Source organism: Brachyistius frenatus, unplaced genomic scaffold, assembly GCF_029030835.1.
Source record: "Brachyistius frenatus isolate BFR_SWC_R1_liver_20210118 unplaced genomic scaffold, ASM2903083v1 Contig_41, whole genome shotgun sequence".
NCBI lineage: Eukaryota > Metazoa > Chordata > Actinopteri > Embiotocidae > Brachyistius > Brachyistius frenatus.
In genome coordinates this window covers 2,222,756-2,250,290 of record NW_027210640.1, presented here as the reverse complement: position 1 = coordinate 2,250,290, position 27,535 = coordinate 2,222,756, and the positions used below count along the sequence as shown (strand labels likewise).

The 27,535-nt window shown below is 41.7% G+C and overlaps 3 protein-coding genes across 3 annotated transcripts in view; all 3 read left to right on the top strand.

Annotated features, from left to right (window-relative positions):
* Positions 1-23,308, top strand: part of LOC138623048 (small conductance calcium-activated potassium channel protein 2-like) — an 81,853-nt gene extending 58,545 nt beyond the window's left edge. The window contains exons 2-11 of the mRNA XM_069702311.1: positions 11,376-12,169; positions 13,725-14,783; positions 15,694-16,116; positions 16,733-16,828; positions 19,769-20,187; positions 20,367-20,508; positions 21,252-21,362; positions 21,632-21,759; positions 21,862-21,931; positions 22,433-23,308. Coding sequence (XP_069558412.1) covers positions 13,740-14,783; positions 15,694-16,116; positions 16,733-16,828; positions 19,769-20,187; positions 20,367-20,508; positions 21,252-21,362; positions 21,632-21,759; positions 21,862-21,931; positions 22,433-22,717 — 2,718 coding nt within the window. The 5' untranslated portion in view covers positions 11,376-12,169; positions 13,725-13,739 and the 3' untranslated portion in view covers positions 22,718-23,308. The remainder of the gene's footprint in view (positions 1-11,375; positions 12,170-13,724; positions 14,784-15,693; positions 16,117-16,732; positions 16,829-19,768; positions 20,188-20,366; positions 20,509-21,251; positions 21,363-21,631; positions 21,760-21,861; positions 21,932-22,432) is intronic.
* cluap1 (clusterin associated protein 1) lies at positions 701-6,094 on the top strand. Its single transcript, XM_069702304.1, has 13 exons — positions 701-1,073; positions 1,288-1,338; positions 1,418-1,529; positions 1,694-1,778; positions 1,875-2,054; positions 2,838-2,933; positions 3,234-3,317; positions 3,432-3,565; positions 3,836-3,977; positions 4,165-4,237; positions 4,340-4,450; positions 4,653-4,702; positions 5,762-6,094. The coding sequence occupies exons 2-13, from the start codon at positions 1,317-1,319 to the stop codon at positions 5,945-5,947; spliced, it is 1,275 nt and encodes a 424-aa protein (XP_069558405.1). The 5' UTR covers positions 701-1,073; positions 1,288-1,316; the 3' UTR covers positions 5,948-6,094.
* Positions 6,771-9,774, top strand: ccdc124 (coiled-coil domain containing 124). The gene is made up of 5 exons (XM_069702302.1): positions 6,771-6,864; positions 7,489-7,666; positions 8,651-8,849; positions 8,991-9,096; positions 9,285-9,774. Exons 2-5 carry the CDS (start codon positions 7,508-7,510, stop codon positions 9,487-9,489), a joined length of 669 nt encoding a protein of 222 aa, XP_069558403.1. The 5' UTR covers positions 6,771-6,864; positions 7,489-7,507; the 3' UTR covers positions 9,490-9,774.
* Positions 23,309-27,535: the final 4,227 nt, after the last annotated feature.

Below are 27,535 nucleotides of genomic sequence, written 5' to 3'. Positions count from 1 at the left end.
AAAAAAAACAACCAACAACCTCATTTGCCATGTAACGACTGATTTATAAATACAGTGAAGTAAAAATACATGTCAGTATTGGAATAGATGTATAAAGTAGCCATAAATGGACCCACACGCATATTCAATATTGTATAGATTTAGATTTAGATTTAGGTTTTTGACTTTATTGATCCCACGGTGGGGAAATACGGTCGTCACATCAGCACAGAAAGAACAAAAAAGGTGCACACAATATGAAAAAGAGCAATGAATAAATACACACACACAGACTATATACACACAAAAAATTAATAATAATAATAATAAATAATTAAATACACTTAGGGATGAATGAAAAAAGTGATGAGTGTAATAAAATGAAATGAAATGAATAGTGCCACATTATTTTAAACGGAGCTGTTTAAAGCTCCCTCAGTCTCCAAAGTATTGAAGTACTTGAGGAGAGGTTGTAACTTTCCATCATGTTGTAGTTACTTGTTACCACTGCTATAACAACATCCACAACAGCAACAAGAATAATTATCATTGATAATAATAGTATAGAAAAAAATGACTACGCCTTCTTCAATAATATGCATAAATACGAATTGTTGAAATTACATTTTGGGAAGTTAAAACAATTACAACTGCATGAATAATAATAATAATAATAATAATAATAATAAAAAATAGAAAAGGGAAAAAAAATTAGAACTACATCCACAACAACACCAACAACAAAAACGACCAGACTTGCAGTAATTTAGAAAAATAAGAACTAAAATGCAGACGGTACCGCATTGCGTTTGTCCTTGCCACCGTTTGTGGCCGCGTTGAGCTTCCGTAGAAGCAGAACCAGTTTCCATGGAGACGGTACTCAAAACGGGTAGACGCCTGTGGATCAAAACGCCTCGCTCGAACACAATAGCCATAACGACCAATAAAGCCATGCCTGTAACCGCAATATACTCCGTTTGAAAACCGCTAACCAGGTATCCGATAACACACCGCCTGTTTACCGACTAACTTAATCGTTATCCACCGGCGACTCCGAGCGTTAGCTTTTTGCTAACTTCCAGCTGGCGCTAAAGGTAATAAACACTCGAATAAAACATAAGATGTCGGCTTCTGCTTTTATTGTATTTTATTGCTAAATACTTACGCACCTAAGTTTTTTTTTTTTTTTTTTTCCACGCAGGACTTTTAAAAAAACGAATGACTCCTTCTGTACTTCTCTTCAAGAGCTGCTTCTGTGTAAATAAACTCGTGTTTTTTTGTTTGTTTTTGTTTTTTTTTGCTGTTAAGAGGAACCAGTGAACATTTCGCAGGTCAAAATGTCCTTCAGAGACTTAAGAAGTAAGTGACGCTTTGCTGTCGCCTTTGCCCGTTTTATAGCATGAACATTGCTTGACTGGAGCCTTGCTGTATCTGTCAGATTTCACAGAGATGATGAGGGCCTTGGGCTACCCTCGCTTGATATCTATGGAGAACTTTAGGACACCAAACTTCACTCTCGTGGCAGAAATCCTGATATGGCTTGCAAAGAGGTGAAATTATTCACACTATTCATTCTCTTTAAAAAAAAAAAAAAATCCTGCCACTTATCCATCCACTCCGTCTGTTCTTTTGTCTTGGATCAGATGTCCATGGTGTGTAATGGTTGGATACTGTGATCGACTTTGCCATTTGGTCATTCTGTTTCTCCACGTAGATACGAGCCTCACACAGATATTCCCGGTGATGTGGACACGGAGGCAGACCGGATCTTCTTCATCAAGGCCGTGGCTCAGTTCATGGTGACATTTTGCCTGAAGTTTGTACAGAGATGTGACTTTTTATTCTTGACCTGCTGTTAGTCGGTCTGCTTCAGCTTGTGTCTCGCCTGCTCGCAGGCAACGAAGGCTCACATCAAGCTGAACACCAAGCATCTGTACCAGGCCGATGGCTACGCGGTGAAAGAGATGCTGAAGATCACGTCGGTGCTGTACAATGCAATGAAAACCAAGCAGATGGCTCTGGGAGACAAAGTTGAGGATGACAACAACAAGTTCAAGTTTGACCTTGGCTCTCGGGTGAGGTGCAATTTTTACACTGTGTGGTGTGGGATGTTGTGAATTTTTAACTTAATTACTAAGCTGTCATAGTGTTGGAAACTAAAAAAAAATAAAAAAAAATACATGTTATAATAAAGTATATCGCACAGTTTTGCAGTTGTGAACCAACCTACGTTCAGGCTTTAAAGTTGTTGAAAAATAATGAGTCAGCATCAGAGATGGGAGGAGGTTTAACTCCTCCGCTGTATCTCATGCAGCTATCACTGGCGGTCTCTCTGTCCAGCAAGCAGTGTGGTCCAGACAGATAACTGTGACTGACTCCCTCCGCCATCAGACTAGCAGCTTTCCTGTTCATGTTGAACAGTTTAACTTTCTGTAGGTTCAAAGGTCAGAGACATAAAAAAAAATCCCACCTGAAATCCGATCAAAGCAGTCAGACTTAAATGGATTTGCAAAAGAGCAATTTAAATTGTATTTTAAAACGACATGTGGTGTGAAACGACTGTAAAAACCAGATCTCGTGTAATTTTTGGTTGACTTGCTACGTGTTATCGAAGTCAGTCAGAAACAGGATTCGGATTTTGACCGACAGTCTGAACCTACATTACACTCGGATTAAAACTGTGGTCAGAGTGTTTGACATAACTTTGCATGTTATTTAATATTGTGGGTTTTTTTTTTCCTTTTATGTTTTCAAAACTTTTATATGGGAAAACGTTGTCCAATTTTTCTTACGTGAAATCTGAGTGAGAAGAGGAAACTGTGTGTTGCTGATTGATTCTTGCTTTGTTTTCACTTCAGATTTCAGATCTGAAAACAGCTCGGCAGCTGGCATCCGAGGTCACGTCTAAAGGAGCATCTCTATTTGATTTACTGGGAAAAGAGGTGGAGCTGAGGGTGAGAGAAAACACAGATGTGATTTCAAAACTTTAAGAAACACATTTCATCTCTATTTTTGTTATATTCAAGCATCGGTCTGACTTAAAACTGCCTCTGGCGATCGACTAACACTTTAACCCTGTGAGCGATTATGATGCTGGTTATATAAAGTGGCTTTGTTTTTCTGCTGTGAACATTCATCTGAGATATGAGCTGCCACTTGCAACTGTACAGTTGCAAAGCAGTTTATTTGGAAAGACATCAGTGACAGTGACACAGGAGATGCCTTTGCTGTCTTTGTCTTCATGTCTCCCACAGGAAATGAGAACTGCAGCCATTGCCAGACCTCTGGAGATCGATGAGACTGAAAAGGCGCTGAGAGCTGCCATCAAGGAGGTTTTGGTATGTATTTATCCTGTCAGGTCTTCAAATTCTTTCCCAAAACTTCTCACAGGACCTGTTTTTACCTGTTAGACACTTTGGTAGTGAATCTATCCCTCTGCCTCTGTGTTGAAGGAAAGTGTGGAAAAGACCGAAGACATGCTGAGTAATGTTGTTTCGGATGTGGCCAGTCTGGATGCCAAGATCGAAAAGAAGAAGCAGGAACTGGAGAGGAATCGGAAGAGGCTGCAGACACTACAGAGCGTCAGGTCAGTTCATGACCCGACAGCTAGCAGAAAGACAAAATGACAGCAACGATTATTTGTTGCCGTGGGGAACTTAAAACACAGCACAGAGTAAATAGAAGACTAATAGCAACATTATGCCGTTTAACCGGAGCTATTTTTAAAGCTTTTATTCATCCCGACCTGCAGCAAGTTTTTAAACAAAAGTTTGACTGACAAATAAATATATCTTCACTCCTCCTCTTGTAAGCGCTCGCAAAATAGGTTTTTGTTCTTCCACTCTTCATCTCTTAGGCCAGCGTTCATGGATGAATATGAGAAGATCGAGGAAGAGCTGCAGAAGACATATGAAACCTATGAGGAGAAGTTCAGGAACCTGACCTTCCTGGAGTCTCAGTTGGATGAATACCACCGACTGGAACAGGAGAGATTTGAGGTGTGTGTGTGTGTGTGTGTGAGATATGTATAACAGTGACTCTAAAATGTTTTACAACTGGACCCCCTATACATTTTGTAAATGCAGTGGGATGACCACTCCACTAGCTAAAAGAGAGCTGAGACTCACTGGTTTTAGGATTGCTTGGATATTGCACGTCACTTGTGCCGTTTTGTCTCCGCTGCAGGAAGCTGAAAACACGATAAGGATAATGCAGCACAAGCTGAGGGAGGAGGAAAGGGATCTGATGAAGAACTCCCGTGAGACGAACGCTAAAAGCAAAAGACAATGACACAATCCCGACGCTTTTTTTTTTTTTTTTTTTTTTTATGGTTTCACAAACTTGCTACTTGTTTCTTCAGTGAAAGACGGGGACTCTGACACGGACGTCCCAGAGGACGAGGGCTCAGACAGCGACATGGAAGAGTGCCGACCTTCGAAGCCACGGCCCACACGAAGCGGCATCATGGCAGGTAACGCAGACAAACGACAGAAATATCCCTGTTATGAATAACTGATAAGTATTAGCTAAAGTCAGTGTTAAGTACAGGCACAATACTATCCACTATAGTTTCTATTTTTCTGATTGTTTCTAAATCTGGTTCACAACATACATCTCAATTCCTAAAAACCTCCTATCGTATACCTTTCCTCTTTTTTTTTTTTTTGACCAAGGGAGAGGAGCACGCTTCGTCGGGAGCATGCAGGGTGGTGATACTGACGAGGTCAGTGATGTCAGAGCTATCAATACAAGATTCCTTCCTCTACTCATTCATTGGGCTACAAATGTGAAGATTCAAGGTCTTTTCCGTTCATTTTGCTCCCAGCGGTCTGAGATGGTGCTCGGTCTGAACCACTTGCTGTTTCAGCCTTATTTGTCATTTTTATCCAGCCGTACTATTCACCACCTTTGATCAGCTTCTCAACCCTCTTTGCTTTCCAACTTGTTGTCATCTGTATATTTACTTTTTCCTTTCACTGTCATTCACTTGTATTTCACAAGGCCTTTTTAGCTATTTCCGGAAAGTCAAACCCTCGTGCCAAAAATCAGCAGAGAAGAAAGGTTTGTCCAGGACCGGGATGTAGTTCACTCCTTTTTAAATTTCGTGTATTTAAAGGGAAAAATCCATCCTCAAATTCTCTGACACAGGAGGGACTGTTCACGCAGGAAAAATAATCGATCCTCATGCGTGACACAGATCAAACTATTTTCAAGGATGTTCATACGGAGAAACATATTTAGTGGAAGCAGGAGTATGACCAGAGCTTGTAGACCTGCTGCAGTTATTTTGGCCCATTGTCTGTTTTCTCTTTAAACATACGCAAAGAACACGAGTGTGACTATCAGCATTATACCTCGAGTAAAGCTCAGTTTAAAACTCACTACCAGTGTTTTAGGTTCCCCTGATGCATGTGTGGGTGCAGATATTATTATATTTCTCTTCTACAGTTGCAGTTTTTACGTGTACAAGTTGGAGTTTCGGGTGGATTTTTCCTTGAAATTAGGCAAAGGGTGTTTGTCATGATGGACGTGCTGCAGTACAGGGAGTCCCTGTTAAATCAGTTGTGGACACGGCATGTTTTCATTCCAGAAAAGGGAGTGATTCAGTGATTAGATCCTCCTGTCTGATTGAAGTAGTTGGGAGACTTTTGCTGGTTCTGTGTTTAGTTGTAATGAAAACATGCCCATAGCTAGCTATTTGCCTGAACTCTTAAAAAGTCCCTGCTGCGCTTTTGTAACGGTTGTGGTTGCCATGTGCCCCTTTCCTGCCCGCTTCTTTCAGAATGAAGACAGCGAAATTGATGTGGACGAGGACGACGAGGAAGATGAGGAAGGCGAGGAGGAGGAGGAGGAGGAGAGCAAGGATTTGGAGGATGATAGTTTGGAGGGCCCAGCGTCCCGGGGTCCTCGCTCCTCCAAGGGGGGCATGAGACCCCCTCTGTTGGAGGAAAGCGATAACGACTTCTGAATGAAGGGCGCGTGCCGATATTTCTGGTGTCCCAGCTCACATCAGACCAGCTCACAACTTCTTAAAAGAAAGGTTGTTTTGCATCAATATATTTATATATATTTGTGTAATCTGTTTGTCATAATAAAATATTGAAATAACAATTTATTTTGTTTATATCTCTTTCAAATCCTTTTACTCAAGTATGAGAGCAATATAATATTTTAGTGTTCTAGGTTCATATATTGAGATGAAAATGAATGCTTAATAATACGCAGCGTTCGATGACGTCCTCGTGGTGAGCTTTTACACACGTTCACATATTTTCTTTGACAGTTAAGAAACACGTTGGTTTGTTGTTTCCACATGCTCAGTATACTGTATGACCAAAAATAAGAAAAAGGTTTAAAATTAATGCTTAAAAAAAAAGAAATATTAGCAGTTTTAAAGATTTGCAGTGCTTAATGGAAGCAGGTGGGGAACAGAAATGTTCCGGAATAATTGAAGTGATCATGATGATTTTTAAGTTATGGACATAATATTTAATCCTTTGGCAGCAGTATTGTTTCGTCACATTTTCAGGATGATCAAGTGAAGTAATATTTCTTGACAGAAAAAAAAAAAAAAAAAAAAAAAATCCCACTTTGTTGACATTTAGATATAAATGTAAAATCTAACCTCTGAATTATATTTATATAAACGTTAAAGCGAGCAGTGCAGCGTTGACTCCGAAATGTCTTGTGATGTGAAATTAAAATAGTCAAAGATTTTTTTTTATTTATTTATTTATTTTTTTCCAAATCCGTTCGTTTACATCTGTAAATACGGACGTGACATCATCAGAGTGCGCCGCTGGTTTCGGAGAAGAGGTGGCGGACGCCTCTTCGAAATAACAGCGAGCTGTCGTCTGCTAACCACCGGGTTTTCCTCTCATACTGGTAGGAAACCACAGCTCTCCTTAAACTCTGTGTGCGCTGTGAAGATTACGCTCTCAGCTGCCGGTTCGTTTAACGTAGCGCGGGGAATGGCGGGCTTCTTTTTTCTTTTTCTTTTTTTTTTGATGTGGAAACCAGCTCTGGCTTATATAGGGCTAATAGCGAGGAGCTAATGCTAACTTGGCTGCACCGACGCGCAAAACTGCGGTCGTTCGTGTTTCTGACCAAATGTTTTGACTCTCCGCAGGCTCGCCTGTTTGGAAAACCGCGACGTATGCTGCTGACCCACATTTTGAACGAGTTCCGGCAGGATTCTTACCGAGAACAGCTCGCTTACGTTTCTTTATTTACTCGTTAACTCGGCTCCTAAAAAGAAAGCCTCGACATTATCCATCACGTAAACAATGCTCACTAAACAATATATGTTCATCTTCCTTCAATCTGTTTGATAAACAAAGCTAGTACCATTTAGATTTTATTTATATATATATATATATATTATAGTTTTAGGAAGTATTTTGAGTTATAGTTGCTGGGCTCTTGTGTTTAAAAAAAATAAAAATAAAACCAACCTCTCCTCAGTCGAACATTTCTGATCGGTCTCTTATCTTTCTTTGTTTCTGGCAGCTAGAAAGCAGCTGTTGGGATGCCAAAGAAGTTCCAGGGCGAGAACTCCAAGGCGGCCACAGCCAGAGCCCGCAAGGCTGAGGCCAAGGCGACGGAAGACGCCCGCAAGAAGAAGGCAGAGGAGGACGCCCTCTGGCAGGAAACTGACAAACATGTACTCAAAAAGGAGCAGAGGAAGGTGAGCTGTCAAATTGTCCCTTTCCCAGGCACATTTTTTTTTATATATATATATATATAAAGCTAAAGAACGTAGGCAGCTTCGTGTAATGTTTGAACGGTATTACCACCGCATCTCTTGTCACAAGTTTTCAAAACTAGGGGAAACGCCAGAGCAGGACACAAACGGCATTCAAAAAGCCTAAAGAAAGAAAACGCAGTAAAGAAGCCCGCCGCAGAACGAATGCAACCATTAAAACTGAGAGAAGTCATTTAGTTTTGATGCTCTACACAATAATTGGATTTAGGTGCTTGTACCGAAGTCTTATGTTCGAAGGGAAAACCCTTCAAATATTAAATACTATGAAACATTAAAAGAAACAAAACAACAATAGAAATGCCAGAAAAACAGTCATATCCGAAATGAAAATCAGGATTACAGCAGTCGGTTGTTGATGTTGATCGGACCCTTGCTTGCGGCCTGTTATTTACACACACACAAAACACACACAACACACACACTGGGCTAGGACGGATTAAAGTGTTACACACGGTAGATGGATGGAGCAAATACCAATAACAACGGTGCAAATGAGAGATGCAGAACTTAACCAGTTGTTTGCAGTGTTTGCAGGTATTTAATCAACTTGAACATGACCATGTGTTTTCTGCAGAATAACCGCTGTGGAGCAACGTCCAGTAGAGTTACGTCTGCTTCAGAGAAATGAATCCCAGCAACGATTTTACTGCGATGATCGTACTGTAGTTTTACAGCGTCAAACACTCCCCTGTTTAACATCCTGTCATTTACAGACACGCGTGTGATGATTACAGTAGAAAGTCTTGTCACATTTATGTTTTAACCTCCCAGTTGTTGGCACTGAATGCTGTGTGTACAACTATAAATGCAGTGGCCAAAAGTAACCCATTTCTTTTTTTCTTTTCTTTTTTTTTTGCACCAAAGAACAGCAACTCTTATCTCTGATAACATTCTCTGCTGTTACAGGATGACAAGGAGAAAAAGAGGTTGGAACTCCTCGAGAGGAAAAAGGAAAACCAGCGACTTCTGGATGAGGAGAACGCCAGGGTGAAAGGAAAAGCTCAGAGAGAGGCTGCAGCTGGTGGAAAAGTGACTCGTGCCCAGATCGAGGAGACGCTTCAGAACGAGCAGCAGGAGCAGCAGGAGCAGGAGCAGAAACCGAAAGGTAAAGTTCTGGCTGAAGAGGTTGGAATAAAGATTAAACCACTCCGGTGGCGATCAGGCAAATCCACAGAACAGTGGCAGTAAATTGGCTTGAACTGTGACTAAACTTTGTCATGTGTCACATCAAATTTCTTCCCTACAGAAATGAGCCACCTGGAGACTCCACTGGAGGAGAACGTGAACAGAATTGTCCTTGAAGAAGGAACCGAGGAAGCCAGAACAATCGAAGATGCGATCGCTATGCTCAGGTAGCTCGCTCTCGCTCTCTCTCTCTCTCTCTCTCTCTCTGTGTGTGTGTGTGTGTGTGTGTGTGTGTGTGTGTGTGTGTGTGTGTGTGTGTGTGTGTGTGTGTGTGTGCGTGCGTGCGCGACGTCCTGTTGTCCTCATGTTCACGGGGAATGTTACTCATGTTTTACCCTGTATTCCTGTCTCCCAGCATGGGGCCTGAGGACATGGACCGCCACCCAGAGCGTAGGATGAAAGCAGCATTTGCTGCCTACGAAGAGTTGAACATGCCTCGTCTAAAAAAGGAGAACCCCAACATGAGGCTGTCGCAGCTGAAGCAGCAGTTGAAGAAGGAGTGGGTCAAGGCTCCAGATAACCCCCTGAACCAACGCTTTGCCACCTACAACTCCAAGTGAATGCACTCTTTCCCCACTACTCCACACGAAAACTGTCTGCCAGTGCACATTAGAGACTTCCATCGGATAGTTGAATGATTTCATTGATTAATGACAGCGGCTGACGAGAGCGTCACCACCACCCACCCAGAAACAATCTCTCCTGCGCCAGAGGACTCCGCTTCGTTGTTCCGTTCACTAGCGAGGAGAAGCTAATTTTTATCCATCAAGTAACAACCGATCATCATGTTTGTGCACCTGGCCTCGAATGAGGCATCTCAGCATCTAATAAATTTAATGACATCATGTTTTTTTCTAGCACTTCTGGGGAGGTGGGAATCCAGATGTTTTGAGAGTCACTTATTAAAGTTCATCGCTCGATCATCAACAAATCTTGTTGCTTTTAAATGTGTGTTGTTAAAAGGAGCAGAGATCCAGCCGCATACTGAAGGCAAAAAAAAATTGCCAACTGCTGCTGTTTTGCAATTCTGATTTAGGAAAAAGTAAGTCACAGTTCAAACTCAATTTATTTTCAAGGAGAAAGTTGACTGTGGTTCTGTTTCCAGGGTAGACAGCTCTCACCAACCAGCAGCTACACCATGGCGAATGTAGAATACCTACTTATATTTTCTGTCCTTTTGTTCCTTTGGAAAGTGACAACAGGAACTGGCTCAGATAGCTAAAAAGGTCGTTTTTAGCATTGCAGCAACTGTTGCCACTCGTTTCAGAGTGTTGCTCTGAATATACGCAGACAGGAAGTGAGATTTCTACAATGATATTGTCACTATGTGTTTTAGATGTGTAACAAGAAACCGTTTCTGGCTCTTTTGAAGAATAACTTTACATTCAGTCGAAGTAGAGTGCTTGCAGAGATGATCTGCAGTAACATCTGCTTGCACCTCATGTCGGCCTTTGTTCCGTTATGTTAGACAGCTGGACAACAAGGACCTACTCTGTTCTGTTGAATGCAGAAAATGTCAAATATTACTTGAGAGTGGAGTGGTTATTGCCTCATTAGCTGCAATCTGAATGGCAAGTGCCGAAACCTGTAAGTGTCGAGAGCAGCATATTGTCTTCACTGGCTATTCAGCTTCATGCATGCTTTATTTATTATGTTATGTTCTAACAGAAAATCAGTGTGAACTGGGATTACCTCCTTCAACCTAGGCAACATCAACAAGATGATTTTTTTTTATTTAAAAAAAACAAAAAACATTTCCAGACCTTAGCCAGTAGCTGAATTTGGCACACCTTATCTATTCTGCCAGACCCGCTGGCTTTTAGCCAGCTATTGCTGCGGAGGCCTTTTCTTTTACACAGAAGAGAGAAGTCGATGGTGACATCTGAAAACACAGGACTCGGTTGCAAACAGTCAGTGTTGTCGTAAGAATTGCGGCCTCGGTCACAAACCCGTTTCCAGTCGTGTGAAGTGCGGAAGGTAGTCGGGACATCCGGGGGAAAGTGTCAAAACTTATCGGGAGAAGTCATTTTGGATCGCGTTTGCAACGTTTTCCAGAATGAATTTTGGACTTTGGTTGAATGCAACCATGTTTGTAGTTGTTGCTTTCCAATGAGTTTGGTATCAGTTATGCGACCCGTGTGCAGTCAGACTGCTGGTCACAAAGGTTTTCTCCGGCGCAGCAACATTCACAGCTGCAGGCTTTGTAGGTTTGCCCGATGCCAGGTGGAGACACGACGAGCGCAGCTATAACGGGGCTGTAAATGCTGGAATATCAGATAAGACATCATCATTTATGGACAATATCAGCTTGATTTGTAAACAAAACAAACAACAACAAAAACACACAGCTCTTCCAAAGACCTGAGAGTGGAAGGAAAATGTGGAGAGAAAGCGTAGCCATTCACAGGTTTTAAATGCATCGCAGATAACCCCCCCAAAAAAGGAGCTTTTTTTTTTTTCCAGCCAACAATCAATAGTCTGTACATTTTAAAATGATATGTGAGGGATGTTGAACGTCTGAGTGGGATGTTCAGTCAGACGGGTATTGTCTTGAATCAACAGTGGTGTTTTTGAATGCATCTCTTCATCCAGTTATTGCAGAGCTGCGTTCGTCAGATCTTGCGGGACACAGCTGATGAGACCTTGCGCTCGCCGGCTTGATTGATTCCGAAGCAGATTTAAAAATGGACACTTTTGTCCTGCAGGCTCTTGTGGCGCAGGAGATAAGAGACACTGCGAAGGCCTTTGAACCACACAGCTTCAATGACAAGTTCAACTGACCTTTTTATTTTCCATTTTCCATTGAAAGCTACCAATTCCTTTTTTTCTCCCTTGGCAACCTACCAGTCCACTCCCAATTTGTAGGGAAGTCTTTGAGCTTGTGTATGTGTGATGTCCCGCCTCAAGCCGCTCCGATGTGACGGATATCTGTTGTCTCTGCATCCCGACCTGTTGCTGCTGCACCCTCCCACTCCCTGGCCATTTGCATGGCAACCCTTTAGCAGGCCAGCTGCTGCTGCCTTTTTCTTTCTTCATGTTGAATTCTAATCATTACTTTCAAAGGAAAGCGTCTCTAAAGCTCCTTTATGAAGTGTCCGCTCCGAGAGGAGGTAGCCTCTGTCCACCACCCACTCAGACCGCTCCTCCTCTTCTTAACTCTTCTGTGCTGCGGATCAACAGCACTTTCTGTCTGTGACCTGCTTCTTCAAGTTTGGACCAAAGAACACATGGAAGAAGAAGGTAAGCATCGGCCGTGGTGTTGGTGGGGATTTATTCAGGTGGTATTTTGATTTCACAAAGAGAATTACAAAAATGTAAATGATGAATTGCGTTTAAAGCATTAAACTTCAAAATATAGGAAAACTGTTTCAATAATGTTTATGCTCTTGAAAATAATTGTAAAAAAAAAAAAAAAATACCCAAGTCATAAATTGGAAGCTATAACAGTTGTCACAGCGATATCTTTAGGGATTTATATTTATTCTTCAGTTAAACTCACACCCTGTTTGCTCACCTTTTTATTTGCGGTATGTTTAACACTTACAGTTTAGTTGTATACGTGAATGTATATTATTTTGAAATTCATTTTTGTTAAACGAATTTTAATCAGACTAATTGAAGCGACATCAGGCACCAAGTGCAAGTAAACATAACGCAACTAAAAGCCTCCATCTGTTATATCTCTGATGCTCAGTTCCACTTCCAAGGTCTTTGTAGCTCATTTAAAAGATAATATTTCAAAATCATTATTATTATTTTTTTTTTTCAATGTCAATAGTTGAATAACTGCTCAGTATTATTATCTCAGTCTTTCTGATTTCCATGCACAGTAAGCAAACATGAGATGGGGGGGGGCACATCTGCTTTTGACAGAACGTTTCATATTCACAACCACCGGAGAAGCAATCTCAGATTAACAAATCATTGATTTTGGAGCTGTGAGAAATTGCCTTGAATAATTATCAAGCGTGAACACAGAAAGAGGAATCCGTTCGTTAAAAAAAATCTATTCGATCGAATTTAATAGTTCACTTCTGATAAAGCTTTTCATCCTGAAATAAATTACTGAGGATAAATATAAAAATGATACCTAAATTAGTTTTTTTTAGTTGACCATTTCCATTTTCAATTTGTTCACTTCAATTCGGAGACAGCTTTAGATTAATGATCGCAAATTTAATCAAGTGAATTATGATGTGTTAGGTTAAAATATACAAAGATGAATCCTGGGGGGAAAATCGACAGGCTCCTTTACAGTATATAAAGTAATTAAAATGTGATCTCCACCTCAGCTGACCAGCTGCGACATTAACATCATATGACCGCTAATGCATCAATATTTATGACCCGATTTAAAAAAAAACAACATGATTTTAAAATAAGCTTTCCTGCATGATAAGTAATGAAGCATATTTTGATGCCCATTTATTTGCACTTTTGCGGGTCAAATTTCGAAAGCAAAACTTTTACTTGCAGCAGAGTATTTCTACGCTGTGTTATTGTTTCCTTTATGCAAGTGAATGATGTGAGAACTTCTTCCGGCACTATTAGAGGTGGGAAAAATCTGTGCACACTTAGATTTGTTTTGTTAGCCTTCCTCATTCAGGGATCCTTCTGCAGCTTAGGCTTTTTACCAGACATTCGTTTTTGGCTTTTCGTTTGTGGCCATGAAGGAAAAATTAATAGTTGCAGCGTGCACGTCATTCGGCTGTATAATCCTGTACTCAGTTGTAACTCAGGATCTTTGTTGCACTCTTGTGTGACGTGAAAAATGATGTGTGGGATTCCCTTTCAGCTCTGCAGTGATGCCATGAGGTTGATTCTGGTCAAACCCACCAATGCAACGCGAAGTCTTGATTCAACAGGTGAAGTCTTCCACGATGGGGACCATGAGCGTTGTACCTCAGGACGTCCGTCCCCTCTGACACCTTCATCCCCGCAGGACAAGACCCTGTGCTGTGTTTCGTCTTCACCCCACGAAAGATCCAATGGAATCAGTCCTCCGAGAGGTTCAGCCCAGATGTCGCCTCTGAAAACGAGAAACCTAACCTTATCGCAGCTGAGCGATCAGGACTGGCTGCTGCTTTGTGACCAGGTTAGCAGCGCAGGAGATGATTCCCCCTCAGCAGAGAGAGCAGGGACCAGTGTGGGACATTCAAACCACAATGACAGATGTGGTTGTCCCTGCCCTGGTGTGCACCCGCATTCAGAAGCCTCTAGTTTTCAGCCACAGTCCAAACAGGGCCAAGACTGCCTTTCTAGGGTTACAAGTAAGAGAAGCCTTTCTTCTTCATCACACAACCAGCCTTTCCCCCAAAGCACCTGCCAGGTTTCACCACAGCAAACAAAACAAAGGGATCTTTTGAAGCCTGCGGCAAACCATCCAAAGGATCATTTCATGCCTCGGTGCATTGACCACGACGGTCGAAAAGAACATCCTTGCGATCATTTCAAGCTCAGAGACAGCAGCCAGGTAACTCGTCCAAATTCCTTCAACATTCCTCTGAACTCCTTCGAGTGTGCCAATCAGCAACTTCAGAAGCAGCCTGCTGTCTGTGCAGACGTCAACTGGAGAGAGCTGTTTGGTAAAGAACCGCTGTTGGTTCAGCAACGTCCAAAACAAGACTCCCCCTGCTCCATCACCGGTGGTCCGACCTGCACTTCATCTGGAGATCCCTCCGTCGTCCTCAAGTGCCGGCATCTCCTTCACAACCCCCTGACCAGCACGCCGTGGGTGAAGAGGTCGTCGACGCCAGTCAGTAACAAAAGTGTCAAGTCCTTCTCCACCAGCCAGTTTAGCTCACTTGAGAACCAGGATTTAGTGGAGGAGCGAACAAGACAGCGACAAAGCCAGGTACAGGATTTTTCTTTCGAGACGACTGCTTCCTATTTGTGGGAGATCATTTTGAGGTGAATCTGGAAATGTTGGACAACTTTATCAAACCGAAGTTCTTCTACCTAAAACAAATTGAAGCACACTCTGGACAACCCGGTATCATGCCAGAAGCGTGTAATACACCTGTCAGCCCACCAAAGGATATTGTGTCAGTGTCACATTTTTGCCACAGGCATAAAAAGTATGGTGCTTTAGATTTAGCTGCTAAAAATGGCCAGGTTTCAGAAAAAAACTATACTTGGTTTGGAAAACATTTCTTTAAAAAAAAATATCTGGGTGGCTTTCTCGTGGATGCAAACTCTGCTCTCCTGGATGAAAGTCCTAACTTTGATCCATCTAAACACCCCTGACCTGCCTCCTTGTAAGGACCTTGTCCCTTTGGTGCTTTGTCCCATGAATTATTCACATGACCTCCCTCTTCGACCCTGCAATGTCATGCATTCAGGTGCTTTTCGCGTGTACGCAAGGCGAAATGTGACACAGACAAGGTGTACTCTAAGGGACAGACAGGTGTATTACAGGCTTTCTCATGATACCGGGCACTCGTGGAAGTCCACCTGCCATTAAAAATCAAATTTCAGCTTTGATTAAACACAATTTATATGCAATGTGTTCCGAAGTTAAGAAGAAAGTTTTGAACAAGAATCAAGAGAATTTTGTTTTGTCAACTTGAGTGACTCCACACCATGACACCATGTAGATTTGAAATGAGTAATTGACATCATCTTAGTATGCCCTGTGTCCTACTTGAGCAAAATGTTGTCTATGTGTGTCGTAAAGGTAAAGGATACTTTCTTTTTTTGCCGTCAACGTTCACCTCACTGTCGGATCACATGCAATGTGTTGACATTCTGGCTTCCTTTTGCAGACAAACTCACAGCACCTCAGTGGCTCTAAACTCTCCCTCCCGAAACACACTCCTCCACTTCCTGACACCTCAGAAGCTGACATAATTAATGGGGATGTGCTGAGACCTCTGAGCAGCGCTCTGAGATCAAGTCTGTCAGATCTTCATTCAGGCCAGCAGCCTCTTCAGCTCCTTCACAGTGCCATCCTGGAGGACGCCTTCTCCAAAGTCATCAGAGAGGACTCCAGTAAGGCCAACTGTGAGAACCTGACCAGGGAAGAAGGTGGCGGACCACCAAAGAAGGACTTTAGCTACCGGCTGGGTCAGAGAAGAGCTCTCTTTGGGAAGCGCAAGCAGCTGAGTGACTACGCGTTGGTCTGTGGGATGTTCGGCATTATTGTCATGGTTATCGAGACCGAGCTGTCCAGAGGATTTTACAGCAAGGTGCTTTTAACATGTTTATACAGATGCACAAAAAAGGGCCACAACACAATAGTCTCATGGTGTGTTCTGGAGCTTTGTACCGAACGAGACCTGCTCACCTAATATGTTAACAACGGGGCATATTTACTTATTTACAGATATTTACTATTAATGGCACACATTACTGACACACCTTCACTGCAACACAGTGGGGCACACTTCAAATGAATCCAAGTTTATTTAATAGGATAAACCCCTTGAGATTTAACCCAATCACTACATAGCAACAGGGAAGTGACGAAATGAAATACAAAAAAAAATGTATCTCCATGGTAGCGTATGGACAGAAAAACTGACAAAAAACACATGCATTGATTACAGAAGACCTGGAGGATAGTACAACCACATGGCGGCCAACAATAGACAGTAGAGTGTATCACTCAGTCACACCATCAAGTAGGCCTGTAGAGAATAAACAGTGACGGCTTCAATGAAGCTGATGCCAACATAGCAGCTGTCACATGTGACCTTAACAACTAATTTTCAGAAAAGATGACCTACTGGTTTGTTTGTACTGCTCATTCATTGCATCTTCACAACAGGCTTCACTCACCATGTTTATGTTTTTTGTCTCCAGGAATCCATGTATTCATATGTACTCAAAGGCCTCATCAGCTTTTCTACTGTCATTCTTCTTGGACTCATTGTGATGTACCACGCCAGGGAAATCCAGGTATGCACATGAATGAACAAGAACAGTTCATTCATTACATCAGTATCGCATAACATTTCAATTCAAGGGCCTATTCCCAAAGCTTCCAGCTGTGTCTCACAGCCAACTTCAACTTAGTCGACATGATTGCAAACCTGGGACCGGTGGATGTTTATTGGCCTTGATTAAACAACTTTATTTTGCACATTGCTCTACAATGAGGAAAATATTAACTAAAATAATAAATGTCTAAAAAGTAGATTTTGACTCGGTGCCTGACAATTAGCTGAAAAAAAAAAAAAAAAGTAAAACTGCAAGCAGTGATAACGGGCCCTCGCACTCTGTGCGTCGCCTCCCCGAAGCAATCTCCCAGACGTGCAGCGTGCGTGGGACCTCACATCCCCGCTTAAAGTTGCTATTTTTGTCTCGTTTCCTGTCTCTAGTAGGGGGCGCTATGACTATTGACAGAATGTTGGAAAAATTACTCAAGAGGCTTGGTTCAAAATCAAACATATGGGACATTTATTCTTGCAAGAAGGAGCACATACATGCACCCTCAAAGAGAGGTGTCCAGCATTGCCCACTTCACTCCTCGTAGGGCAGCTTTTTGTAAGTGACAAACAGTTGACAGTCACTCCCATTCTCTTTGTATCTGCTTTCGTATGGTAATTCACAAGATAAGGACACAGGGGAGTCGTCAATTAGATGCGGAAAGTAAAACAAAAAGGGAATCACTTGCAAAATAAGAGAGAAAAACAAGAGACTTTCCGGAGCCCGAATGCAAACAAAATGAAGAGACAAATCTTTTTTTTCCATCATATCCTTCCTGTTTATACAAAGTATAACATAACATGTACATTAAAAGGAAAAAAAACAAAAACCAAAAGAATCATCATGAGGAAAATCATTAATCACACAATTGTTGTTGTTTCATAAGGGGGTGGTGGTTCAGTCATCAAACAAAGGGTCGCTCTAAGGCCGCAGGGTCCTATCCTCCTGAATGGATGCCATGTGATGCTGTCTGGGGCCATTTTAGCTGTACTGTCCGATCACAGATATACCATAAATAAGCTCACCAGAAACTAAACCGCCTGGGTGTTGTTAGTTTCTTCACTGGTTTGAGACAAGTACCCCTATTGGTATCACCTCCCTTTGTAGCCAGACTTCACCACAGGGGAATGCCGGCTTACTTAATCTGGTATGTCTGTGTTATGTGGTTCAGGCAAAGGTCTCATCCTTCTGCAATGGCTGAGGTGTATTCAGGCCTGTTCAGCAATCTGCACCTATATATTGATGACACACCATGACAAGGCACTTTTCTAGACCATAAAACACTGACTCATGCCGTGAGGCTTCACAACACTTTCAGAAATGGATACAGGTTTGAGGTTGTATGTATGTACAGTCAGCAATCCCAAAAATGCATGACAATGTTTCTGATAGGACAATTTTGCTGCTGTCTGTTTAAGTCAGACTTTTTGAAAAAAGTATTGTAATTTGTCACAAAACTTTGAATGTTTAAACCATCAGATTTTAAAATGTTTGAGTAGTTTGTAAAGCCATATGTTGTAAATGTTTGGTTTATTATAGATACCATCCCTCCTGTTGAGACATGGTTTATCCCATGGCTCAAAAGGGCCACATATCTATATAAACTTTTTTGGGAGTGTCAGCTTGCCTTCCTGTCATCTCCATAGATCATCATCTTTGTTGTGCTTTATTTCCCTTCCCTCTCATTTTTATTTTCTGCATTCTCTTTTACCTTCTTTTTTCCTCTCCTTCTCCCTTTCCATCCCTTTTCTCCTGTTCTCTGCCTCTGTCAGCCATGCCCTTGCTTCTTTTAAACCTTCTTTTTGTTCTTTTTTTTTAAAATTTCCCCCACACTTGCTCTCTATCTTCTCTGTCAACTCTCTACATGCTGTCGCTGTTAGTTTTCCCTTGAATCCGTGTTTCTTTTCCCATTTTAAAAAAAATATTTTACGTTATCCGCACCTTTTGAGTGCATGTATTTTACATCTCCCTCCAGAGGTATCTCTTAGATCTTATTACAGCATGTCCCCATTTTTGCTATCTGTGAGCCAACCAGTTTGTATGGAGTTCACCCGAGCAACTGGTCTTTATACAGTGTACCGTTAGGTTTCGGCCCGCCTTTATACTTGTAGGACACTCACGGTATCTAATTATTTATTTATTTATTTTAATTTTCTTATTAACCCTGTAGGTCCGATCGACGAAAACAAATTCATGATGCCGAGACACTTTTCGGTACATCTCGGTGTGATACACAAGTCCAACAAATTTGGTGCATGTAGGTGAAACTAGGTGCAGGAGCTGCAGTTTAGAGGGCGCTGGCGAGCCGTTTGGCCACGCCCACTCTCAAAACACATATCAAATGTATTGTCTCAGCACGCCGGATGTATGTGACACGTTTCGTGAGGTTTCAAGCATCCCTTGACCTTAAACATCAACTTTCCGTGTCACGGCGAGCGAGCCGTTTGGCCACGCCCACTCTCAAAACACGTATCAGATGTATTGTCTCACCACGCCGGATGTATGTGACACATTTCGTGAGGTTGATACTAATGATACTACGCTGTTTGTTCAGTGTATTTTTCTTACAAACAACTCAATTAAATAGATAGTTTTGTCATCCTGGGGCAAATCCCCATTTTCTTTTTCAAAATATCATCATGCAATGAGCTTTTGAATAAATGAAAGAATGCATTGCTGCCTTGGTTGGATCAGTTGACTAAAATGCATGAATAAACAGCATCAGTAGTTAGTAATCGTCAGTAAACTGTCTCTAGATGTTATCTTTGTACTGACTTAGTGTGAAATTACGATCATCCAAATCAACTTCAAACAAAACATGATATAAAACTACAGTCCAAACTATCATTCATTCATTAATCTTCAACAATCATCCATTGCCCTACAACTCTTATCGGTCTTCCTCTGCAGCTCTTCATGGTGGACAACGGGGCAGACGATTGGAGGATAGCAATGACCTTTGAGCGGATCCTATTTGTTGTATTGGAGCTCCTCGTCTGTGCCATCCATCCGATCCCGGGCCAGTACGTGTTCACGTGGACCGCTCGTCTGGTCTTCAGCTACACAGCATCGGTGGCGGATGCTGATGTCGACATCATCCTCTCCGTGCCCATGTTCCTGCGCCTCTACCTGATCGGGCGGGTCATGCTGCTCCACAGCAAGCTCTTCACCGACGCCTCCTCACGCAGCATCGGGGCGCTCAACAAGATTAGCTTTGACACTCGTTTCGTCATGAAGACTCTGATGACCATCTGCCCCGGCACAGTCCTGCTCGTCTTCAGTGTGTCCTGTTGGATCATCGCAGCTTGGACTGTGCGCGTGTGTGAGAGGTATCAACTTCAAACTTCTCAATCATTACAGGCTTGTGTGTTTTCTAAGTCATTCCAGTGGACAGTGGATAATAATTCATTAATTAAACATCTTCCTTGGCCTGACTGAGCACAGACACACAGCCTCTGCGCAACTTTAATACCACTTGCTGTTACAGCCAGGTGTCACGTCTCAACAGGTATCACGATGCACAGGAAGTGACCAGCACCTTCCTGGGAGCGATGTGGCTGATCTCCATCACCTTCCTGTCCATCGGCTACGGAGACATGGTCCCTCACACCTACTGTGGAAAAGGGGTTTGCCTGTTAACAGGGATTATGGTGAGATTCATACTGATACATCCATACAAGTAATAAAGGCTTGTAAAATTAAAGATATATGTATCATAACGTTTCTTTGTTGCTGCAGCTTCATCACTGAGTCTGCCAGTGTGTGTGTTAACTAACGTTCTACTTTCATTGTTGATTTATTTCTGCTCGCTGCAGCTTGACTCTTTAGATTTTCCGTTGGTGGTCTGATGAGATAGGCCTCTTATCTTGTGTGGCACAGATAGAAAATTGCTCTGGATAACAATGGCTGCAATTAGATGCACATTAGTACCCCTGTTTTGTGTCTTATCCTAGCTTTGAGGATATTAAAGATAAGGCCTTTACATCATCATGAGACATCTGGTTATTTATATCCCTCACAATCCGTCAGGTTTCTGATCATCCGTATGAAGCTGTGCCTTCATTTCTCACATTTCCTGTTTTATGTTGTTTTTTTTACCAGCAGAGAATGCTTAGAAATCTGGTATTTACGTGCAACAGTATCCTGTCTTCTATCACAGTACTCCAGCATGTGCAGGTTTTTTTTTTTAACTCCAGGATAAGATGTTTACATGTGCAACATACCCAGATTCCAAAACTCTCATCACAACCAGGGTACTAAAGCGCTTTTAAGCACACTCAGTATGTCTCTTGAATTCCTCCTCTAAAATGATTGTTCTCCGGGATGATTGTAATACTTCTTGCGACAGTAAGTACGTCACCACATTAATGCTAACCACTGCTCTTCTCCTCAGGGAGCTGGCTGCACAGCCTTGGTGGTAGCTGTCGTCGCCAGGAAGTCAGAACTCACCAGAGCTGAGAAACATGTTCATAACTTCATGATGGATACTCAACTTTACAAAAAGGTTTGTTTACACACACAGATGCAAATTCAATCAACATTATTTTTGATATTATAAAAGTAAAAGTTATATCTAAAACGTGATACAGTTGAAACGGCCTTAAAAACAACCGTAATAACAGCCAGTCAACAATCTGGTGCAGTACAGTACACCAGCATGAAAAAATACAGAAAAACAAACTGAGTACAGGGCTAAAACATCACTTACATCCTTTTGGAAACAATTGATCACATTCCTTCTCTCCTTTCTCGGCCTGATATTCCTTCTATCAGATAAAAAACACAGCAGCAAATGTGCTGAGGGAGACGTGGCTCATCTACAAAAACACCAAGCTGGTAAAGAAGATTGACCACGCCAGAGTGCGCCACCATCAGCGCAAATTCCTGCAGGCCATCCACCAGTACGTGCCAATGTATCTTCATCAGGAGAGTGCAGTGTAACTATACCCTGCATTTATCTTATTTGGTACTAAAGTGACTCTGGTTCTGGTTTTGTTCTTCAGATTACGAAGCGTCAAAATGGAGCAAAGGAAATTAACTGACCAGGCCAATACGGTCGCTGATCTCGCAAAGGTTTGTGTAGACGGTATTTCTCTCAATTTACAAAAATTTGCAAAGGAAAATATTTAAGTTTAATTGAAATTCCAAAAATAAAACAGCTTTTGTCTTGTCAGCTAATTATTGACGGCAAGGTATTAATTTTGAATGCCAGAAAATATATTTTGTCAGTTGTAGTTTTAGATTCTTTTCACTGTTATATTCAGAAAAACAGCATATTTTTAATGGCGACTCCATACTGAAACAATATTGACAATGACCCAACCTGTCACACACACACGCACCTCATAACGAAGTCAACAATTACATACACAAACATATATACTGTACATACAGGCTACTATTCATACAAGTTGTATCACCAGTCTATAAACAAAGGGTTTGGACTTTTCTACTTTTTTAAATCTCTGTATTACTTTTGAATAATTTGGAGAGTGAGAATCCTTCATCACTGAGTGTGATGAGACTGATCCCATCGTGACAGATGCATGTTTCCGTCTACGTGTTGCTTTCCAGACTCAGAACATGATGTACGATGTGGTGTCCGAGCTGCAGCATCGAAGTGGGGAGCTGGACAGGAGGATCGTGGCTCTGGAAGGGAAACTGGACTCCATCCTTCTCAGTGTGCAGTCGCTGCCCGGTGTGCTTTCTCAAGCAATAACAAAGCTACAAAAGGATTTCCTGGATGACTTGGCCTGTCGTGTACACTTCCTGTCATCCTCCCTGAGCTCCGAGTGCTGTTCAGTGCCTGCCAGGCAGCTCTGCCCAGGATCCACCACACCGGAGACACCGTACAGCTGAAAGGACTTTCTCAGTGGTTACGCTCTCGGTGGGCAATCTGTTTCCAGGCTGGGAAGGATTTTCTCATCAGGCACTCTTCTTTAAGTAACACTTTGCTGCATGTTCATACACTTACATACTGAGCGGCTCCAATGAGACAGGAAGTGCTTGTCAGGGGACTTTGGAGGAAGGGGAGAGCCTTCTCCCTTCATTTCCTCTGCTCAGTTTCACAGTTAGTCAAGGGACTGGGTTTCCCCCTCTAAATAGACGGGGAGATGCTTCTAAAGAATATAAGTATAACTGCAATTTCTCAATTATAACATTATTCAGTCCAAACAAGCCAATTCCAAGGAAGTTAAATAATCTTAAAGACATTTTGGAGGGACCTTTGCAAAGTGGTAGACCTTTGCACTTGATTTTTAGGCACCGCTTGTTTTGGATTACAAATCAAAGAACCTGCAGTGTTTAATTCAGATCTGTCCTGTGCCCTCATAATGCAGTGAGCTAAACATGTCCAACAAAGGTTATAGACAGGCTGAAGGTTTGATGTTTTTGCTTAGGTATTTCTGAAACTTTAAAAATAGCAGTGATTTTAAACCATATATATATATATATATATATATATATATATATATAAAATTCTATTTTAGCACCAAAATTTAAAATGAGTTTGTGCAGTAACAAGTAGACTATGTAAAAACAGTAAACTTAATTACATTGTGCTTCATATCAGGAAGAAGCAAAGTATTACCAGTGAAAGTTCAAAATTAAGTTAGGTGCAACACAGGATTTAACGTAATAAACATACACATTAAGAAGGAGACTAAAACGTTCAATACAAATTTAGAAGTTGCGTAACACATTGCATTAGCAACACATTAGCATCAGAAAACTAACATAGTTTGGTTAACAGTGTGCTGATCACAGAAAAACTTCCTACCACCAGACGGCTTTAATAAAAGGACGACCTGCAGTTAACGCCCCAACAAGGGCATTCGGAGAATAGATAAAAGACTTCTATCAATATTTATTCATCTACGTTCCCTAAACTGTATAAAGCTGTGTGGTTGTTATAGAAACATTGCATCACCCTGAGACCAGCTGCCGGTGGCAGAATAATGTGACTAGAAAAGGTTTTTCGGGTATTAAGAGGAGCAGTGTTGATTAATGAAAGTTGATGGTCGTCTCAGGACTCTTCATCCAGAGGGTTCTTTTACCGAAGGCAACTTCAGAAAACCGCAGTGAGTGAAGCTACATATCGGAAACAGAGCAGGAGGAGCAATAAAAGATTTACTGAATAATTTTAGTTGTAAGTAAGTAAGTAAGTAAGTAAGTGGAAAATGTTTTTTATGTTCTTGCACATCTGGGTTTTAGTGTTTCCTGCTCCAATATAACACTGTTACAAGGTCACGCTGAGAAGGTTCAGAAAAAGCTGAACAGATTTTCAATACAAAGTAATAATGATCTCATGCCTGCTGTGATTTCAGGTCATTTGTTTTTTCATTGGATGTATAGTTTCAGATTGTCTCACTTACTTCACTCATATTAATGATTTTTCTGGTTGCATTGTGTCTTTTGGGTTTTTCTTTCTGGCATAGTGCTGCTTTATGTAACTTTTATTTTTGTAAGTAATGCTTTATGCATATGTTTTACTTGACTTTATTTACACCATTGCTGTGAAACCCTCTTTTTGTGTTGCACTGACCTTAACCTTCATATATGTAGCTTATTCTATTAGTCTTATGTGAGAAGCGGCAGTTGCGTTTTACACACACACACACACACACACACACACACACACACACACACACACACACACACACACAATACAGGTAGGCCCCTGTTGTATGTTTATTTAGCAGGGCTCAATGTGACTAATGTGGACATTTGCTCTTTGAATTTCACAAAATCTCGGCCGCCTGTATTACAGAAAGGTATTGGCGTTTAGGGAATGAATGTGTTTGTCATGTAAAAATAAAAAAGAAGAAAAGAAAAGCTTGAGCTCAGGATGCACGGTCACATGGGTCAGTGGGCCTCAGGAACACCCCAACCACAAGATCATTACAGTCACGGAACAAACGCAGGCGGAGGCATGAACAAGTGAAGGAGACGGCGTACTGCACGGAATATTGTAGCCTATTTGTAAAGAAATAATTTTGCAAGCAAACAACACACTCGGGTCTCTCTCATGGACCCAGCTCTTCCTCCCGCGCACGCGCACACCTTTCATTTTCAGGACTCTGGTTTGAACCGAGTCGGCCTCATCTACTTCCAGCTCCCGCCAAACTGAGGGGGAGGTAATTGCGCATCATTAATTAAATTTTTTTTTTAATTTAAGTCCGTCACTGGGCTCCACGTCCTTAGTTTTACATTTCTGTATGTTTAGTTTGAGGAAGGCCACTCATTCTGAAACCAAAATAACGACGCAGCCACACTTCAAACATGATAAACGGTTCGACCACTGAGGTTGTTTACCATAACCACCATCTGTCTCTCCGGGTTACCGGTTTACAACGGGAGGGGGGGGGGGTTGCCGAATAATCTCGCGATAGGTGTCCGGAGGCGAGTTGCACCCAACGAGAACATCGTTTCGCGCGCTGAGGCTAAGCTCCAGTCACATTTCAGATGGACAGCTCCGCAAGCCAATGGGCTTGAAGTAGCTCCAGACAAGCAGCCAATAGCGAAACCCAGGTTTTTAGGGCAGGCGGGATATCGAAGTCTTGAAGAATAACTCATTGATCAATCTCCAACAAGGCATAGAGTTGGTCATACCAACCCTGCAAAGAAGTTATTTGGGGAAAACGGTTAAACGTTATTCCTTCAACGCCAATTTCTTTTTTTTTTCCCCCCTCCCCCCAACTTGGACGAACAAACAAGGTAAAGCGTTTTCTTTTCTTTTTTTTTTCTCACGTGTTGTAATAACTTTTTAAAATCGTACTCATTGATATCTTCATTTAGTAGCTAGCTTAACTGAGGTTAGCTAACTTGACAAAAGTCCTGCCTCGCTCCCGTTTTTTTCGTCTTTACTTAACACCAAAGCAGCCGGACAAATGTAAAATTCAAAGTGAGCCGCAAAGTTTTACTTCGCAGTTCGGCTTCCACGCGGTTTTGATTCTTGATTTCTTATTGCTAACGTACTAGTCTAAAGGTGCGTTAACAATAAACGGTAAACGTGGTTTTGCTGTGAGCGTTGATGTGGCCGGGCGATGAACTTGTTGTCTTGTGTTGTTTATCTGTCGCAAAGCTGCGCGATCTGGAAAACTGGGGGAAGTCTCGGTTAGCTTTGACCACTTCGTGGAAAACAAAAAACACGCAGTCGTCTTTATTTCCCTGTTTATCCGTGTTTGCTCTGTAATAAATTAGCTCGTTGTTTTCGCCTGCATTTTTTTTTTTTTTTTTTTTGGGGAAAAAAAAAAATGTGAATGGGTGACTGTGAAATAACGCATCTCGGGTGGGGAGGGACGGCGGTAGTTTGTTTTCGATGTTCCTGCTTTATGTTTTGTTGACTTGCTGCTGGATTATTTCGAGCCAGCAGAGCGAACAAGACCCTCAGCTGAGAGGCGCAAAAGTAAACGCCGAGGAGCCGCCGAGCACCTTGTTTACTACGAACAAAAACACGACACATGCGGGTTAAACGCCAGCCCGGCGTTTGAGTAATGGGTTCAAAAGTGGATTAAAGGTGGTATTTCGTTGTTTTTTTTTGTTTTTCTTATTGTCGAGAGAGCGAAGGCACATTGTTTGCTAGCGCTCCCTCGCGTCCGGATGTGCTTTTAAAAAGAGCTGGGAGTGGCCTGCAGCTCGGTTTCCCGCACTGTATTTAAATCAGCCTGTTCCCTCCCTTTCTGATGTTCCGCTGAAGTGACAGCCCAGAGCAGACAGCAGTACAATGCACTGACCAGGGGGGGACATGCTCATATTTCTGCCTCATTTCTTTATACTTAAATTGCTTTCAGCCACAAACAAAACAAAGAAAACGCCTCTGGGCTTCATTGATTTTTTTTTAAGAGGCACTCATTGGCGGGTGATAACAGAATCAGTGACTCTTTGTTGTTAAGTACAGGGGCGATTGTAATGGAAATCTGTTTCTGACTCACTGCAGAAACGACCTTCACTGCAATATGCAAGTAAACACAGCTGTGCATATAAATTAAGTACATCTTGGATTCAAATGGAAATCCCCTTATTCAGCATTGTCAAACTTTACTTCTGAATGATGGTCGGATGCTTGGACTCCCTCAAGGTGGTGATTAATCTGCATTCGGCGCTTAATTGCCAATGCATCTGTCATGAGTTTGGCACAAAGCTGACAGTTGCCTGCATTAATACTTCACGCAACCTGCTCACTCATTTTCTAAGTGACTTTATAAGAAATGTACAATACTGTGTCGTTATTTCCGCAACAACAAAAAAACACGAACCACACCTTCAAATCTTCTTAGACTCAGCCTGAATAAATGTTTACCGTGAAGCGCTGTTCATGGTTTTAATGTTTTATTGAAAAAAGAATAGTCTATGCATTTACTAAATCAATTTCACTAAATGCATTTCAATACAAATGATTATCAGACCCATTTTTGTTCTCTTCTTAAACTCCGAACTACGACTGCATTTTAGTTTCCCAAAAGCTTGTTATAACTGGAAAAAACTTGACCCAAAACACTTTCATTTTGATTTATTGATCATGATTATGTGAAATTTTATTTAATAGAAATGTTAAAAGAGTGACTGCTGAAGTAAAAAAAAAAAAATGTATGACATCAAATCCAGTAAATATTATTGTGATTACGTAGATGATCCAGTAAAATACTTAAAATCAGGGTTTTGATTGTTGACACAGGG